The 17156-nt window shown below is 39.2% G+C and overlaps 2 protein-coding genes across 2 annotated transcripts; one reads left to right on the forward strand and one right to left on the reverse strand.

Annotated features, from left to right (window-relative positions):
• Positions 1–3255: 3255 nt before the first annotated feature.
• Positions 3256–6576, forward strand: LOC119795763 (serine protease 23). The gene is made up of 2 exons (XM_038303955.1): positions 3256–3508; positions 4841–6576. The coding sequence occupies exon 2, from the start codon at positions 4852–4854 to the stop codon at positions 5995–5997; it is 1146 nt and encodes a 381-aa protein (XP_038159883.1). The 5' UTR covers positions 3256–3508; positions 4841–4851; the 3' UTR covers positions 5998–6576.
• Positions 6577–7925: 1349 nt separating this feature from the next.
• cfl1 (cofilin 1) lies at positions 7926–16033 on the reverse strand. The gene is made up of 4 exons (XM_038303957.1): positions 15916–16033; positions 11276–11586; positions 11121–11197; positions 7926–8857 (listed from the first exon to the last, which is right to left on the reverse strand). Exons 1-4 carry the CDS (start codon positions 15916–15918, stop codon positions 8745–8747), a joined length of 504 nt encoding a protein of 167 aa, XP_038159885.1. The 5' UTR covers positions 15919–16033; the 3' UTR covers positions 7926–8744.
• Positions 16034–17156: the final 1123 nt, after the last annotated feature.

Consider the following 17156-nt stretch of genomic DNA (forward strand, 5'->3'; position numbering starts at 1 on the left):
TATATATGTATATATATATATATATATATATATAGTGCTAATGAGCAAGCTACTGTAATTTGTCTGGAAAACCTTGTTTTTTTAGAAATAATTTTTGTAATAAAAATTCAAAATCAATATTTAATTTGACTAATTTATCCTTTATTTACTTCTTCATTTTTTTTTTATTAGAATTATACGTGTGAATTTTTCGTTTTCTTTAATGGCAAGGTATGTAAACTTTCAAGCACAACTTTGCACAAAAGGCTTAATGCAATGCTTTTTGCTTTGTGCTTCATCACTTAGGGTTTATCTTCTTTAAAGGTATTTTCCATGGATTTATTGCAAGGTGGAGGTTTGTGTTTTTAAGCCAACATTGTGGAGGGGTTATGTTCTTATCTCAGTCCCAGCAGATATTTGTGAAAATGTGGTTAATTTCTTATCACATCTCATATTTTATATTCTGAGCTCAACCTTTTCTGTAAGGAAGACTTAAAAACAACAGGTCAACGAGTAATCCAAAACTAAATGAAAGCAGATGGTTTAATCTCTTGTGTGAGGAAGTGATTCCTGCATTTAGTCAAAGAGCATGTTTGCACTATTTGGCTTTAACATTCCTTAACTGAGTGGAACTGCACCCTGTACCTAATCTATCAATGCCGCTGTGTTCAGTGGTGGTTTAATTTCTAGGGTCTGGAGAGGGTCAGGCTCCCTGCTGGGTAGCCCCTTGTTACATTTGCTTGAATACTTCTAGGAGTATTTTTTACTCTACCATGCGTTGTATTTTATTGTGAATTAAACTGCTTTATATTGAATTCATGTTAATTAATGTTTTGAGTAGGCATTTTTTTGCTTTCTACTCACCTCTGCTGTCAGGTGGCAGCTCTGCTGATTTGACTGAGAACAGTTACCAGACATCACTGCCTAAATTCTGCAGAGGTATGGACCATCTGACCTCTGGTGACTAGAGGTCAGCGGATGAAGTGAATGTTGCAGGAAACGTGCCCCAGCACTCATCTGCCTGTAGGCTCTGTTCAGCTGTTACAGTTGGTTTTTCACTTTAATTTATCAGAGCGCCTGGCAGGGATGATAATTGGAGTGCAGTCATGCCAGAAACAAGATTTTTCTTGCTTGGGTGTAGCTGTTGGCTACCAAAGCGAATGCCAAAGGCCTGTTATCACAAACACATATAATCTGTTAGTGAGGCGTGCAAAGGTGAAACACTAGCTTTTGAGGTTGGTGTCTAAGTAAGTAAAGGTGCATTTCAAACGATAAAAATGGTTGAGAGCTTAAAAGTGTGGATCTGTGTTGAAATTAGCAAAGATAAATGTACTGATTTCAGAGACTGTTTGTCGTTGAGTCTCCTGGCAGCCTGAGAGGCAAAAGAACATTTAGATCTCCCTAAAGATTTGATGTGACTTGTGGTGATATTAATGCTTTTGGTGCAATAAGGCAGATAATCTTGAGGTGGGGTTTAAAGATTAGGGTGATTCCCCATGGGCCTTCCTTCATTAGGCCTGGATCCCATCTCCATAAAATATATATATTTTATTTCCAAAGCTGAGGCTCCTGATTATTTCATTATTGGTTGAATGATCTCATTTAATTCCCCTAGTAAACTTCTTGGTTGAATAAAAATAATGCACAAAAGTCTAAGTTTGTCTAATAATCTGTTTATGGTAAAAATGAAGGTCCAAACCTTCTAATATGATTAAAAGATTTAGGCTTAAATCTAATAAAGCATAAAGCATTTTCATCCAAAATATTTAATATTCTTTGTTGTTACTTTGAAAATTACTCTGTTGAAGATCAATTACAGATGTATTGAAGTCAGCTGTGGTTGAAATATAACTGTAAAGCGTTTTATTTTTTGTTAGGCGCTATAATTATTGAAATATTGTCATGTTTAGGTTAGATCTTTTAGATTTTTAGAGAAAACTGATAAAAACAAAAAGAGTTCCTTAATTTAACCAGGGACAGAAAAAGACATTCATGTTCAAATCTGATCTGAAACATACAAATTCATAAAGTGCAGACTAACTTTTAATTTATTTACTTGCTAAATAATCATTGTATGAGCTGTGGGTATATTTAGATGGAAATAATCTTGGAAATGTTTCAAAGTAGATTTAAAATGTATCATAGCACTGAATCTGCTCTTTTAAGAGTTTTTAATTATGTTTTTCTGGTAGTGGATTCTGTTAGTGTTGTAGTGTTGATTTTGGATTTGACAGCTGCTTTTGACGCAGTGGACCAGCACACCTCACTAACAGGAGTCATGTTGGACAATTGAACCTCTGTTTCAGCCTCTTGGTCCTCTTCTGATTGCTTTCTATATATTGCCATGGTATTTTTAGGAAGCGTCTTCTGGCATTTCATTTCAATGCCGATGACAGCCAAGTTGATTTTTCTTTAAAACATAAAGGTTTTGTTCAACCTTTGCTTGATTCTCTAAATCACATCAGGATATAGTAGGTCTGCATTTTCTTAGTTTTAATTAAAAGAAGACAGGTCAGGCATTTTTAAATCCAGTAATCCAAAAGAATTATCATCTTGTCTACAAGTCATCTTGAAATTTTGGTTTTAAATGGTAAAAAAGCATGGATACAACTCTGGTTTTGCTATCCCTCCACTGAATACCCGTTAAGTTTTGTTTCCAATCCATTTTTTTTTTAATTAAAAATGTCCTTTGCTTTAAGTGTCAAATGGGCTGACCTCTTTCTATTTAGCTGAACTGCTCCATCCCTACATGCCTTGTAGTTTGCATGTTTTAGATCAGCAAACCAGCTGCTTCTCTCTGTCCCAGTGTCTCATTATAAACTCATAGGAGACGTAGCTTTTGTGGTTCTGGCTCCTGAAACTACCACTGGTAATCATGCCCCCTCCATCTTTAAATGCTTTTAAATTACATTTGAAAACACAAGTTTTCTGTTTCTGGTCTTCAAATATAGTCCTTTTTTTCTTTTGCTTACTTTATAGTGTATTTTATGTTTATATATCTATAACTACGTGTTCTGTGCAGCAGTTTGGTCAGCTTTCATGTTGTTGTTTTTTTGCTTTAGAAATAAAATGCCAGATATTTTAATTTTTCCCTAGTAGATGATTGGTAGCCCTGTAGTTTGGATGAAATATTTCATCAAAGTTGGTTGGAAATAAGGTTAGTTTTTCCCACTGCTTTCTCTCAGCAGGTAGAAGTATGCAGGCTGAGTGTAACCATGGGCGCTAGGACCATGGGGAGGGTCTGTGTAAGGGGTGAAACTCACTGGTGGTCAGAGCAGAGCGTTTAGATGCGCCTCTGTGTGATTGAGCTGTGCAGCCAGAAGCGGAGCTGCGCTTATTCACTGCGCACCTGGCGCTTTATTTGCACACAAAAGAGAAAGGAAGAGTTATCTTTCAGAGAAAAAGAGAGATGATATAAAAGAGGAGGGGGAGCTACCTGAGATAATGAGGGAGCCCTGGAGAAATGATCCTGATGGGGAAGGAAACCTGACTGGGATCTAAACGCGGAGCAGCAGCCTCTGATCAGGAGGTAAGGATCCAAATTCAACCTTTTTCTTAAAATATCACCAAAAAGTTTCTGCTCACATGTCAATGAATGGTCGAATATTGACTCAAATCTCACATATTAAAAAGGGGGAATGAAAATATACAAAAAACAGATACATTCATATGGTTTGGTTGTAATAGTTTGTTTATTTTGCATTAATAGACAAACTGAGCTTCTTCTGAAGATGGTAAATACAGCTTTAGTATTATTAACTAGATGTTTTTTTCCATCTTTAACTACAGTTTCTGTGGTACAGATCAGATCAGATTTATCAGAAGTAACCTATTCCTAAAATATTTTATAAAAGTCTAATGAATACCTCTTTCCTGTGAGTTCAAAGACACCTGCTCTAGTTTTAAACAGTTTTTAACTTTCTCCTTACTACAACCTAAATCTAACACCATCTCTACCACTATTGTATAGGTGAGGAGTTATGTGTATATATATATTTCTATTTATATATTTAATTCTCAGCTAACATGGCTGAAAGCTGAAGGGAAATCTTTCTTGTCTTGTTTTGAGGGTTGTGTGGGGCAGCTCATAGGTGTGTGGACGTGCCCCACCCTGTCTTGTTTAGGAAGTAATGATCAGGGTTGCCGCCCTGCCTCAACTTGCTGCTTTTTACCTTTCTGCTGCAGTAAAGCCATGAGAGCCCAGGGATCCACACTCTGGAGAGCGGATCCAGTGTCTCCTTTTGTGCGCTGAAAGCCTCACTGTTAATGAATAGCACCCTTTTACCTCTGAATGCCTGCTCAGGTCTTTATTACAGACTTTCCTCTGGAATTTGTTCATTACTCGTTGAGCCAAACACACATTAAAACACTTGTTTGCCTCCATCTGGATGAAATCCTATTATCTTTGTAAGCTATGGTAGGGACAAAAGGGTCATTGTTGTCTCGGGACTCAGAGTTCAGGCTTGGATTGCAACGTTCAAATGCAGGCGCTGCACCTATTTATGGAGATTAACAATAAACTGAGAATGCAGTTCTTTGCAGAGTATATATATCAGTGGAACTTTTTTTTTCATCTTGCAATGATGAATAATTTTCAGTAAAGAAAGGCATAAAATGATAAATTATAGTCTGTTAGAGGACTGATTGTCTGAATCATAAATGTTTTTTATAGACCCAACACACACACACATGCACACACTTTTTCCTTCCACTGAACTTTTCTTTTATATGCTTAGTTGCTGATATTCTCCTTAAACAACCAGCTCATGAACTCTTTTTTTTTTTTTAACATAGGGTTTGTTGCTGCTGTTATTTACAATGGTTACAGAGCCAGTTCCCTCATATGTTTCTCTCTCTTCAGAGTTTTCCACAATGATGCTACGTGAGATCACCATCTCAACTCACCTACTTCTGCTCCTCCAGCACTTCGCCCCCCTTACCCTGTCTCTCCTCCAGCCTCCTTACCATCCACCTATGCACGTGCCCACCCTGGTCCCCCATGCCCCGACACCTCTGACCCCCTCCCGTTTCAGTGCAGAAGCCCGGCTGGACTTCATCACACACTGCAACTCCAGTTGCTTCCACAGAGGCGAGCAGGAGAAGAAGGAGCAGCTGACGGACAAACTGGCCTTTGAGACGCTGTACGCAGACGGCTTCCGGACCCTCACCACGGTGGAGGTGGAGGATGATATTGTTGATGCTCTTCACCCGACTCATTTGCCTTCCTGGAGAAGAAAGAGAATAAAACACAGACGGATGAAGAGGCAGATTTATGGAGCAGATGGTCGTTTTAACATCCAAGGTGACGACTTCCTGATGGATTATCCGTTCTCCACTGCTGTGCGCATCTCTACTGGCTGTACGGGTGTCCTGGTGTCTCAGCGACATGTCCTGACTGCTGCTCACTGTGTGCATGATGGGAAGGATTATGTTCATGGAGCGAAAAAGCTCAGGGTGGGATTCCTGATCCCTCCGTCTATCAATGGCACCAAAGCTGGACTGACCCCCAACAAGAAGCCTCCGGTCCGCTGGGTTCGGGTGAAACGTACCCGGGTACCAAAGGGTTGGATCCAGGGCCCTCAGGAGGTCAGCATGGACTTTGACTATGCCCTCCTGGAGCTGCGCTGGCCTCACCGCCGTCCCTTCATGCGGCTCTCTGTTGCTCCCTCTTCAGATGACCTTGCAGGAAATCGCATCCACTTCTCTGGGTTTGACAGCGACCGCCCCGGGGAGCTGGTGTACAGGTTCTGTCCTGTGGAGGAGGAGTCCAGCGACCTAATATACCAGCACTGCGACGCCCGACCTGGAGCCAGCGGCTCTGGCGTGTACGGACGGGTATGGGACAACGCTTTGGAGCGTTGGGAAAGGAAGGTGATCGGGATTTTCTCTGGACATCAGTGGCTGGAGATAGATGGTGAGAACAGGGATTACAACGTAGCTGTTCGCATCACACCCCTGAAGTTTGCCCAGATCTGTTACTGGGTGCACGGAAACCGCCTAGACTGCAGCCCGGACTAAAAAAAAAAAAGGTGCGCAAACTTATTACAACAACCTACTGGGTAAAATTTCTCTATTCCTTACATCTGCAAACATCTGCAGGACACAGAACTTATTTCCTTTAAGGGCTCTGTTCTTTAAACCAGTAAAAAATACAAAAACTCTTCACATTTTTCCCCCTCCTGTATTTAATTGGCTCCCTGTAACCTCTGCGCCCGTTAAATAAATATGTCAGTGAGATCATCATAGCTGTTTTTCCTTTTCTTTTAAACCCTCCATTAAATTAATCTCAGTAAGGGAAATCCACTTTCTTCTCATGCATCAGCAGGAGCAGCCCTACTGATCATTATTGTAATCTACTGAGGCTAAATTATTATCTCCCCAGCTCTTTCATCTTTGGTGATTTTGGCAAAACTCCATTCATACTAAAACTCATTGCTCTCCCTCCTGCAAACAACTGAAAATGTAAATAAACAATAGACCTGCTTTTAGGATTTCAGATGGAACTATAGACCTCTCATAGTTGAGAGGAGACAGAATGTTAATTTTATTTTTTGGAGAAATGCTTGATATATTTTAATAAACAGAGATTTAAGTGTTTGTGTGGAGTCATCTTTTTAAAGGCAGTGTTAGGCTGCCCTCCTGTGGTCATGATATGCAGCTCTCTACTATAAACCCTGACCATTGTTGAGCTTTAAAGAATGCTGCCCTCTGCAGGGTTACCACATTTTAAAAGAATAATTAGACACAATCAGCCCTAATGTTAAAGATCAGATTTAGTTTCTTGATGCAGTAGTCTGACCTCAGATCTTCTAAAGAGCTTTAAGAAGTTGGACGTGAATCCTCTTGCTCATGTATTCCTTGGATCAGCATCAGTTTTCCTACCAGTCTGACTTGAGGTAGACGAACCTGGGAGCAGCTATGGCGCTGTCCCAGTGGACACTGATTTACTGGCTTCCTGCAGAATGTGAGCACATTCTGCAGTAAAGCAGTTCAACAGGGAAGTGTGCTGGCACCTCTCCTGTTATATTAAACGCTAACTTCAGAAAATCTCAGATTTTTCCATATTCAGCCTCATCACAGGCTGTTGGAGCATAACACCTGGAGCTGGTGGTGGACGAAACCACTGATCAAACAGGGTCTGATGTTTTGATAAACTATTAGAAGTATTCCTGTGACTAACATCAATCCTCTGCCTCTGTAAAGAGGCATTTTACTTTGGAGGCAGTCATCTGTGGTGCAGTTTGCTGTAGCAGCAGCTACAGCTGAGAGATCATGATCCATCATGTCCAAGGATGCATTATTTACAAAGTAGAGGTTGAAGAGATACCATGGTTGGATGTCTCCCATCTTGTGCAAATGCTGTTGCAGAGCTGAAAGCCTCACTTACAAACTGCTGCACAAAGAAAGACTGATGGTGAAGTAGATGCAGGGAAATACAGTATTGCATCTATTTGTGGGCCAGCTCAAAGCTGTTATATTTAATATACTTGATAAATTAAAAGGGTTTAGGTAAATATTTTCTATTTTGGTTTTTACAATACCTGAATGTGCACATGTTGGACTAAATAAACATATTTGGTTTTGAACCCTCCGCTATGCGGCCTTCTTCCATGAAATAGCTAGCTAATCAGGGCGGCAGCCACCAAAGAAAACGCCATTTTTTTTCGATCCACTCCAGCCCTGGTATGGGTGATTTAGAATGGATGGATGGAGAAATAATGAGGGATTGATAAACAGCTGGACAATAGGTGGTTTAATGATTGGAGGCTCTTTTTATATAAATATCTTGCCCAGAAAACTATTTATACCCACAAACATAGAAACCCTGTTGACACTTGCTGCATATGGCTGCACATTGAAGTACTTTTTATTGTATACCCAATGATTCCACCAAGACAAAAAAATAAAACATGACCCCTGAATCTAGAGCTTAAAAAGACAAGTAGTGAATAGTTTAGTGCTTTTTATTAGAGATAAGGAGACGATACAAAACATCCACCCTTCATTTTTCAGTCTCAAACACAGACTGCTCGTCCTTCTTTTACACATCGCTCCCCATCAGACCATCATCAACACCGGAAGTTTTTAAAACCAGGAAATCTTTGTTTTAACAAGTACAAGGAATGTTATGTTTACTACAACAAATGCCAAGTTCTCAGACACAACAGGAAATAAAAAGGAATCACTCAAGTTTTTCGGAATTGCATGTTCAAACAACAACAAACAATATATTTAACCGTGCCCCCCCCCCCCCCCCCCCAGAGGTTTTCATACGTCTTGTGCAAACAAGATGAATTAGTTCATACTATACCTAACCTCAACTACACTCAAAACTTAACTGGAAGTTTGGCAAACAAAAAACAGGTATGTAGTGGGAGCACTTTATGATTTGATGGTTGAAAAAACTAAAAAGGTTGTCATCTGTCTGGAATATCTCAAGTGGAACCTGAAAAGAACAAAACCCTGTCCTTAAATGTGAATAAGTGCATTTAAATTTCTTCATCCATCGTTTGTATCTAGGTGTGTTTTGTTCTTAATCCTTATGCTGCATGAACTTGAACAACAGTCTGCCTGTTTTTATTTTCATTTGTCAGTTTAACCCAATAGCCCACCCACTGTATCCCTCCCCGAATGTCCCACGAATGATGCTGGCTTTGCTTATACCCCTTTCTCCACACCAGACTGGAATGAACAGCTAAACCCAACAGATGTGTCTGAGAGGCTTCGATTGAAGCCGGAGCAGAGGAGAAGGAGCAGAGTCATATTTATATAGGAGATCCTTCCAGGGTGACTACTGATGAGCCGCCGAGCTTCTCTGCCAGAGTGTGTCGATCTTTGAGGTCTTCCAAACCGTTCACCTGCCACTCGTGCTTAATGCCTGAAATAAACAAAGTAAAAGAATAGAGATTAGTCAAACATAGGGGAGGGACACCTGCTCACTTGTAATAAAGAAGAATGGCACATTCTAACCCCAAAATCCCACATCCTCCATTACCGCCCCGGCATATAAAAAAATCCCACATCCAGCATGTGTGCAGTTTCTGCCCAAATATTTTCCTTTTGTTGTGGATTTTTGAACAGGAATAACTGGTTTGTATAAACTATGTTCTCTACTTCCAAAATCAGCATCTCTTCATCCATGCCTAAAAAAAGAAGTTGCTTTTGAAGTTGTAAGATGGGCTCGTAGAAGTTTTACATGGATTTAATTTTTAACTTTTAAGCCTCTTAGTATAAAATAAATAATTTGATGGAGATAAGAAATCTGCTTCCTGTTATAATGAAGTACCAATGGTTTGCATCCAATCATTTCATTCAACGCTCTTAGGTTTTGGGAATATATCAGAATTATGCTCCAATTTGTAGATCTGTCGTTACAATATTTTAATTTGACAAAGAGGATCTTATCGTTCTTTTTCCTGTGCGGTGTGATTGCAATTGCGGATCTTGACCTGGCCGGACCGGAGCAAAAAAAGCCCTGGCTCCGTATTTTGACGGCGACGGACGGAGAAGACGTACGTGGACGGTGACATGCGAAAGAGTAGTGGTGGATGTGGAACATTTCTCATTGATTAACATGACAGACAAGTACTCCGCACGACGTACGTGCGCTGATGGAGTATGTGGGGGTGAGGAATTATGACATTTTGAATTCGCCTGCTAACAAATACACCAGTCCATCTAATAACTAGTTGATTGGCTCCAACTGTAGTTTAAAACTGAAATACTGCACACCATCCACCAGTACTATTCACTGACTTACCAGGCGAGTGTACAATTCTTTGTGTGCCAGTTTACAGATCTAATCTACATGCATCCAACAAATTCATGATTGTTAGAGAGGAGATGCTGAAGTAAAAGCATTGCTGTGTGTGTTGATGTTTTCTAATAGTTTCAGAAACCGATGATTGCACAGGACAGGAAGGAGGAAGCTACATGGTGTCTCCAAGTAAAATCCCAATATGGTGCACTCCTACTAGGAGAGACCGGATCAGGCTTTCATGCATATCAAAATCTAAATATGGATCCAGTCAAAACTAAAGCAGCTGCTAGCTTCAACCACCAGAATGTTAACAGGTGATCCATTTTATTGCATTTTATTACCTAGGACGGTTGTTTCATAGGGATGCACTGAAATTAAATTGTTTTCCAAAACAAAAACAAAAAAAAATAAATATATAGGACACTAAGGTAGAAAACCAAAGCACTGAATTAAAAAAATACCAAATATTAGGGGCTTAGTATTTCTGGCTATGTGTACTAACGTCCTGAAAAACTCATTTATAAACTCATGGCATTTCAATAAATCGGTTATCAAAGTATTTATTTACCACGGATATATTTCTGTTATCCCCTTCGCTTTGGCAGAATCACTGGAAAACTTTCTTGCCTTTTCAAACATGTCTGCCACAGACGCAGTAGACAGGTTTCTCAAAATCAATGTCAAACCTCTGAGTAGGAAATGTTAACTGAAATTATTCCTCGAAGTTGGAATTTCGAGTCCAAAAGTTTGGGCAAGATACCCATACCAGACTCCTGGATTAATGATGGCTACTGCTCACATTAACAGTCATTAAACATTCTTATTTTGGTAATTTCAAGCTCGAAATTCCCATTTATGTGACATTTAGTCAGTCTTATGTCTACTTCTCTTTACGTTATATGTTTCAACACATTTTAAATGCATTCAAGGGATTGCATTCGAGTCAATTCAATCAACTGGTTATCATTAGATAGAAAACTTTGAATCAATTTGACTATATGATCTGGTGAACTGTAAAGTGTCTTGAGATGACACAGTTTGTGAATTAGCTTTATATAAATAAAGTCAATTGAAATTAAAGTACTACAGAACAGTCGCCATGTACATGGAACATTCAGGCCTCCACAGGCAGGACACTGGAACACCTCAGACATTGCGTCACCCCAACTTCCTGTTTCCAAAGTAAATCAAACGCACGCTCCAATCCCACCACGAATTTAGAATCACATACTAACCCATCACACATTTCAAACAGAGACCATCAAAACAGGCGCAGAGTTTCACAAACCTCACAAAAAGTCCTGCAGCACTACAGAAATAAATCTGCCTCACCCCTTCAACAGATTTTGAATGGATACATTTATGCCACCCAAATACTCACCTTCAAATTTCCTCTTAATAGCATCTTTTGAGCTTGCATAGATCATCTTGCTCTTCAGAGGAGCACTGTCCGGTGCCCTGGAAGAGAAATATTGAAGCTTAAATCCACCTCCAATTAGAGAATTAAGCCGCTTGTACAATAACACTGATCCTCACCAGAACATAAAGACCAAGTCCTCTTTCTTTGTTTCTTTGGTCTCGTAGGTGGCGTCGTACAGGGCATAACGGCAGTCGTCTGGGGGCAGCATCTTCACAAATTCCTGGTATGGGTCTTTGACGGTGTTTCCAATGTCACCCTGCAGGATCTCTTTTCCCTCATCCAGCACTATGTTCTTCAGGTCTTTGCTCAGGCAGAACAGAACAGCCTTCTTCCTCTTCCTTTTCTCCTCCTCGTTAGCCTGAGCCTTACGGACCTTCATGTCATTGAAGATAGCGATGACTTCATCTGTGACTTTCACACCGGAGGCCTGGATAAAAAGCAAACCTTTAGACAGGGGCCAATAGGAAACATATTTACAGCTAAATAAGGGTTACCTCATCTAATTCATGTTTTTGTAAATCAGGGGGACACATACACCCCCTCCCCAACAAAAGACGGAAACAAAGCCAAACATTTCAATAATGGTAAAATTGGAGTCAGACTTACTAGCAAGATTATTGATACGCAGCAGTTTTTATTTGTTAATGTCATATAGTCTTGGAGAGAAAAATACGATAAAAGGACTCAACATTGGCAGGTTAGACTTCAAAAGATGATTAGAAACTGGTATTTAAAAAAGTTATGTACACTATTGCTAGTAAAATGGACACATTTGACCAATTCTCAGGTTGTAAAAAATAGAAAACCGGCCAAATTTGTCCTCAAGTAAAAATATCTAAGTATATCTGCTTTGATGCATGGCCAGGGTATAATTGCTCACTCATTTTTTAAAATGAGAATTAAATCCAAATTAAAGAACCTGCATTTTGCAATTTATTTCTGATCTATGATTTTAAATGAATTTTACAAAAATCAAAAAGATATAAATACTTTCACTAATAAAATAAAAATCCCCCTGAATTAAAACTAGGATTACATTTAAAAAGAAAACAAGAAACCTTTGTCAGGCATTTAGAAGCCTAAAAAGATTTTATACAATTTTACAAATGGTATGGTTTAAATACTATTCTGACTGCAGGGACTATGGGAGGGTTTGGTGAGGATATAATCCAGTCATATAAAACTATTTCTTAATCTTTTGAATGCAAGATGCTTGAGACTGATTTTGTGACAAGTAAAAAAAAAAAAACAGCTGCTTTAGTTTTACATATGCCAGCTGTGACTACTTAAGTCTACTGATCGCAGAAACAATGGAGCTGAGGAACCTGAGAGGGCAGCATGTGACTCATCACACAGCAAGAACTCTTCCAATGGCAGCGAATGATAAGATGGACTGAAGCACCAAAGGTGTGGTCGTGACAAGCCGTTAACGGTGCTTAGATAGAACTGACTTAGAAGAAGCAACCTCAAAACGATCCAAAGTGCAATAAAGGTGACTCAATCAATAATAAACAAACGTCTGCTAAAGGGGATAATTTAACACATAAATATGGCAAATCCTGCAGGTACAAAATCCATCTTCTCTCGCTCCTCAATAAAGTGATGGGTGTGTCTTGAGTGTGTGACTCATTAGACCAGCAGGTATAAAACATTGCATAAACTCCTTTGTGACAGGAGTTATACATTCCCGCAATAAAGATGACCATGTGGGTGAGGCTGCAGTCAGGAATTAAGCATTCCAGTGTGGAGCTCAGTCTAAAAAAACCAAGCAGAATCAAACAATAAAACCTCTGTTTGAGAACAGAATTCAAATTAAGTCACATTGCCAAGTCACAAATGGCCCATGAATTCACTCAAGTCTTCTGACTCTGTTTAGACCACTTTATCTAGAAGGAAAAAAAAAAAAAAAAAAAACGCTGTCTCAGGCAGAAAACCCACCATCTACCAACACATCTGTGAAAAAAAAAACACAATAAAGAGGAAGTAGGCCAGGAAAGACGGGAAAAGAGGACAAGCATACCCCTGTGTTTGCTCAGTGTGTTAAACGGCTGTCTGAGATAACAGGAGGAATCATTAACCAACAGACATCTGAAAGCCTCAAGTTAATAACGGAGTTTTTTTCTGAAAATTTGTTACATGATTCTTGTGTAGCTATGCCTCTTTTTAGGAAAGCATTTACTGAACACCATAAGGGGGCTAAGAAAACAACATGTTAATCACACCTTTCCCATGGGGTTATTTTTTAGTTTCCTTTTTCTCTCTCTTTGTTGCCTTGTCAGTTTCTAGCATTTTCTTATGTGCTTCATAGCAACAGAACATTGCTCAGCTGTTGATAGACAGCAGGGAGACAGATGATGGGGAAAAAAGGTCCCCCTACACATCTTCACCACATACTTTATCTAATCTCAAGTATTTATAATGTTATTACACAATGCAATGTTCAATACCAACAGTCTTGTTTTGTAAAGACCTCATTCACCAGTTGACAGATATGATCATTAAAATCAAGAGTGTGAGCACTAAACTGGCTTGTACTGTACATTTTTGTTTTAACTTCTCTTGTTTTGTTTTTTTTTGTGTTTTTATGCATTTGTGTGTCGTTACTAACCTCCCTCCCCCTTAATGCTAACACCTTTTAAAAGCCTAACCAGGGACAAAGGCTGCAAATTAGCCCATGGCTACAAGCCTTATGTACTTGGACATCGGCCACCTGTTTGGTTGAAATGTTTAATTGTACTGTCCCTGTCAAATAAACACACAAAAAAAAAAAAAAAAAAACACACACACACACAACACTTTACCCATCTGCCCCAGTTGGTCAAAATCCATAAGTACCTGCATGTTGCAAAAATCATCCAAATTTCTGCAACACAGTAATCAAGTAAACCCATGTATTTTGATCCATTTGTATTAGGGCTTCAACTAAAAATTATTTGGGAAATCGATTCATTTGGTGATCATTTTTTCGACTGATAAAGTAATAATCTGATAGACAAAGGTTCGTTAAAGCAGATTTTTTTTACTAAATTAAACCAGGCGAAACAAAAACGTTTTTGCTGGGGAGGCTGAATAGAGCATATTGATGGACGAAAAAGTTTTTGTTTTGTTTTTTCGAAAATACTAAATGTTTATATATTGTTCTACAATTTTTAATACAATTACTGCTCTAAATGCATTGCTCTCTCAGCTAAAGGCAACTTTTAGAGTCTCTATACTCCAGTTAACGATTAATCGATTACTAAATTAGTTGTCGATTATTTCGAAAATTGATTAATCCAATAATTGTTTCAGCTCTAATTTATATAATTAATGTGCATGTGGAAGGGGGCTGTCGATATTGTTTTATTTCAGTGGCTCTCTGATCAAGGACCACAGTCAAGTGGAAAACAGGCCAATATCTAAAAAAAGTTATTGGTTAGTGAAAAACTAAACGTGCCTAAACAGCAAATAATAGGACATAATTATGAAAATATAATACATTTAGAGGGGAAATAATCAGATTTTAAGCAAGGAAATGAATGTCAGGTTTTCCATAACGTCATTTTTCCACCTAAAAATAGAAAAAGGCCATAACTCCTTATTTTTAGGCCTGTGTAATATCCCTAGGATGTAATACAGTATGTACTACATATCAACATCATCCATGCACCAGTAAGGGATAAAGGGGGGAATACTCAGCCCCATCTTTAGCCTCAGATGCTCCACTGCATAAACAGACATAATCATGTCGGTCAGTGAAATGATGCGATGGGCCTTAAGGCTGGAAGCAGGATGCGCAGCTACAAAAACAAGATGCTTTTAGCCTCTGCTAACAGCGCATCCAGCTTTCCAAAAACTATTGGTACGCAACTCTCTTTTTTAGTGCAATATTTAAGAAGGAAATTTGGAGAGCTGGGGAAAAACAGGCACCTGGAGAGAGAGAAAAAAATAGCATGGGATTTTTACAGTGCCATTATAAAACGGCAGGAGACAAAATGGTCTTTGCACCAAATTCAGGGTGGGGCCATGAACGCAGCCACGAGCGCTAGCTTGCTAAATAAGGCAAAACCGACCAAATTTATGTATTTTACTGGTTAAGTATTTTTACAAACACGCGAAATAAGTCTATTTTAAAATCAAAATGATCAAATTAGTTGCTCTACGGTCCAAGCGTGACAGATAGTGAGAGTGGAGACTCAGTGGAGAGACAAAGAGGGAGGAAAATCTCAGCTAGCGCCAGTCATACCGACAGCTAGCTTCAGCTAACACCGCTGTAAAATCTATGAGGCGCCTCTGCACCTGCCAGCGAGGCGCGTGAAATAACTGAAACACGATGCAGCGCAGCGCCATGGCAACGCCGCGAACGTTACCTCAGACAATTCCCTGCGAAACCACCCAAGACAGACGAAATGGCGCCAGTTGTTTTACGAGAGTTGCTAGTTTATCTGCCTCCATTATAGACCATCCTGTGAGGGGGGGGAATTAATACTGCGCTGGTTGTTCCGTGAAGAAGATGTATTCGTAATAAATGTTGCCCTGTTAAGGGAAAATCATCCCTAGCTAAAACTAGATAGCTTAGCTCTTTAGATGCTAACCGTAGCTGCTGCAGCAGCTAACTGTTCTGACTTGTTTACTGATAAATCAACAAAACATGGGCAAACTGAAATATCGTAAAACAAAAAAAACAAAAATCAACCACACCTGAACACTTAACGACATACAACTAGAGCAGCGACGCTATGTTAAAACGTGAATAAAGCCACGGTGAAAAGCCTACCATTGTTGTAGCTGGGAATCGTGGAGTGTCTGGAAGAAATTGAATGGAACGATGGACGAATGGACTTTATAGGCGGCGGGAGCGCGCATAGAAGCGCGTCCTCAGCTGGCTGGGGGCGTGCACGGCGCACGAGCGCATAGCTTTGTCTGCAGTTTGATCTGTGATGTTTATTATACTTACAGAATGTATTAATTTTTATTTATTTATAGCTGTCTATAATAAAAAAAATATTATATGCGTGTCACTTTTTAATGGCATTATGATAATTCCCATTTTCTTCAATGGAAATTGAATCACTTATAGACCTGAGCAGAAAATTAATTTCAAGTATTTTTTTTTTACATTATATAACCTTGAATTTGACACCCAATTACCCATTTTTTTAATAGACTACTATTGCTATATAATTCAAGCATTTATTCTGCAAAGTAAAAACGTTTAATTAATGTCGCTTAATAGTTGAAGGGACCTCTCAGCTGACACACACAGGAGCATTTGGAGGAGGCAGGGTTTCCTTTATTGCCCCTCCTTTCTCCTCCCTCTTTGTGCCGTTTTCGTTGAGCTCACTTCCAAATATGGAAATCGAACGACGAGCGGCAGTCAGGTGCACGCGCCTCGCTCCCGACTCATGGGAGGAGGACCAAGCCACGGCGCCCAACACCATATAAGGAAACAAGGGACACGAAATTTGCTGCACGAGATTTTTTTTATGTGGAGCATCGCGTGGTGGTTGGGTGGGAGCGAGAGGATGAGAGGCAGATAGGGAGAGAGTTGGATGATGAGGGAATGGGATGACTCACTAAGATTAGATTTGTTCAAAGGATAAAACAACATATTAATGTCAGGGAGACTGTCGATGTAGAAACATCCATTATAAAAATGATAAACCCTTAGCTGAGAAATTGTGAGCAGTCCTAGAGGACACTTATCCTAAGACTGATGGCAGAATAGTTGAGGTTCTTATTTATAGAAACTGAAAATCTAGTCATGTTTTCCAAGTTTTTTTGGCTATACTTTATTCCCAGTTTGTCAAGAAGAGCTCTTTTGTCCATGCATCAAATTTAGTTTAAAGTATTCTTTGTTTTTTGTTTTTTTAAGATTACATCCTCCAAATTTCTTTTAACTACAACAATAACTAGTGATGTCAAAAATGTAATATTACTTTAATCAGACTAAAATAAATAATTAAGACAATTAAGGTTTATATCTCTTACTTTCTTCTTCTCTTAATGTCCAAACTG

The sequence above is a fragment of the Cyprinodon tularosa genome, unplaced genomic scaffold (genome assembly GCF_016077235.1).
Source record: "Cyprinodon tularosa strain WSP-4 unplaced genomic scaffold, ASM1607723v1 ctg522, whole genome shotgun sequence".
In the NCBI taxonomy this organism is placed as follows: Eukaryota; Metazoa; Chordata; class Actinopteri; order Cyprinodontiformes; family Cyprinodontidae; genus Cyprinodon; species Cyprinodon tularosa.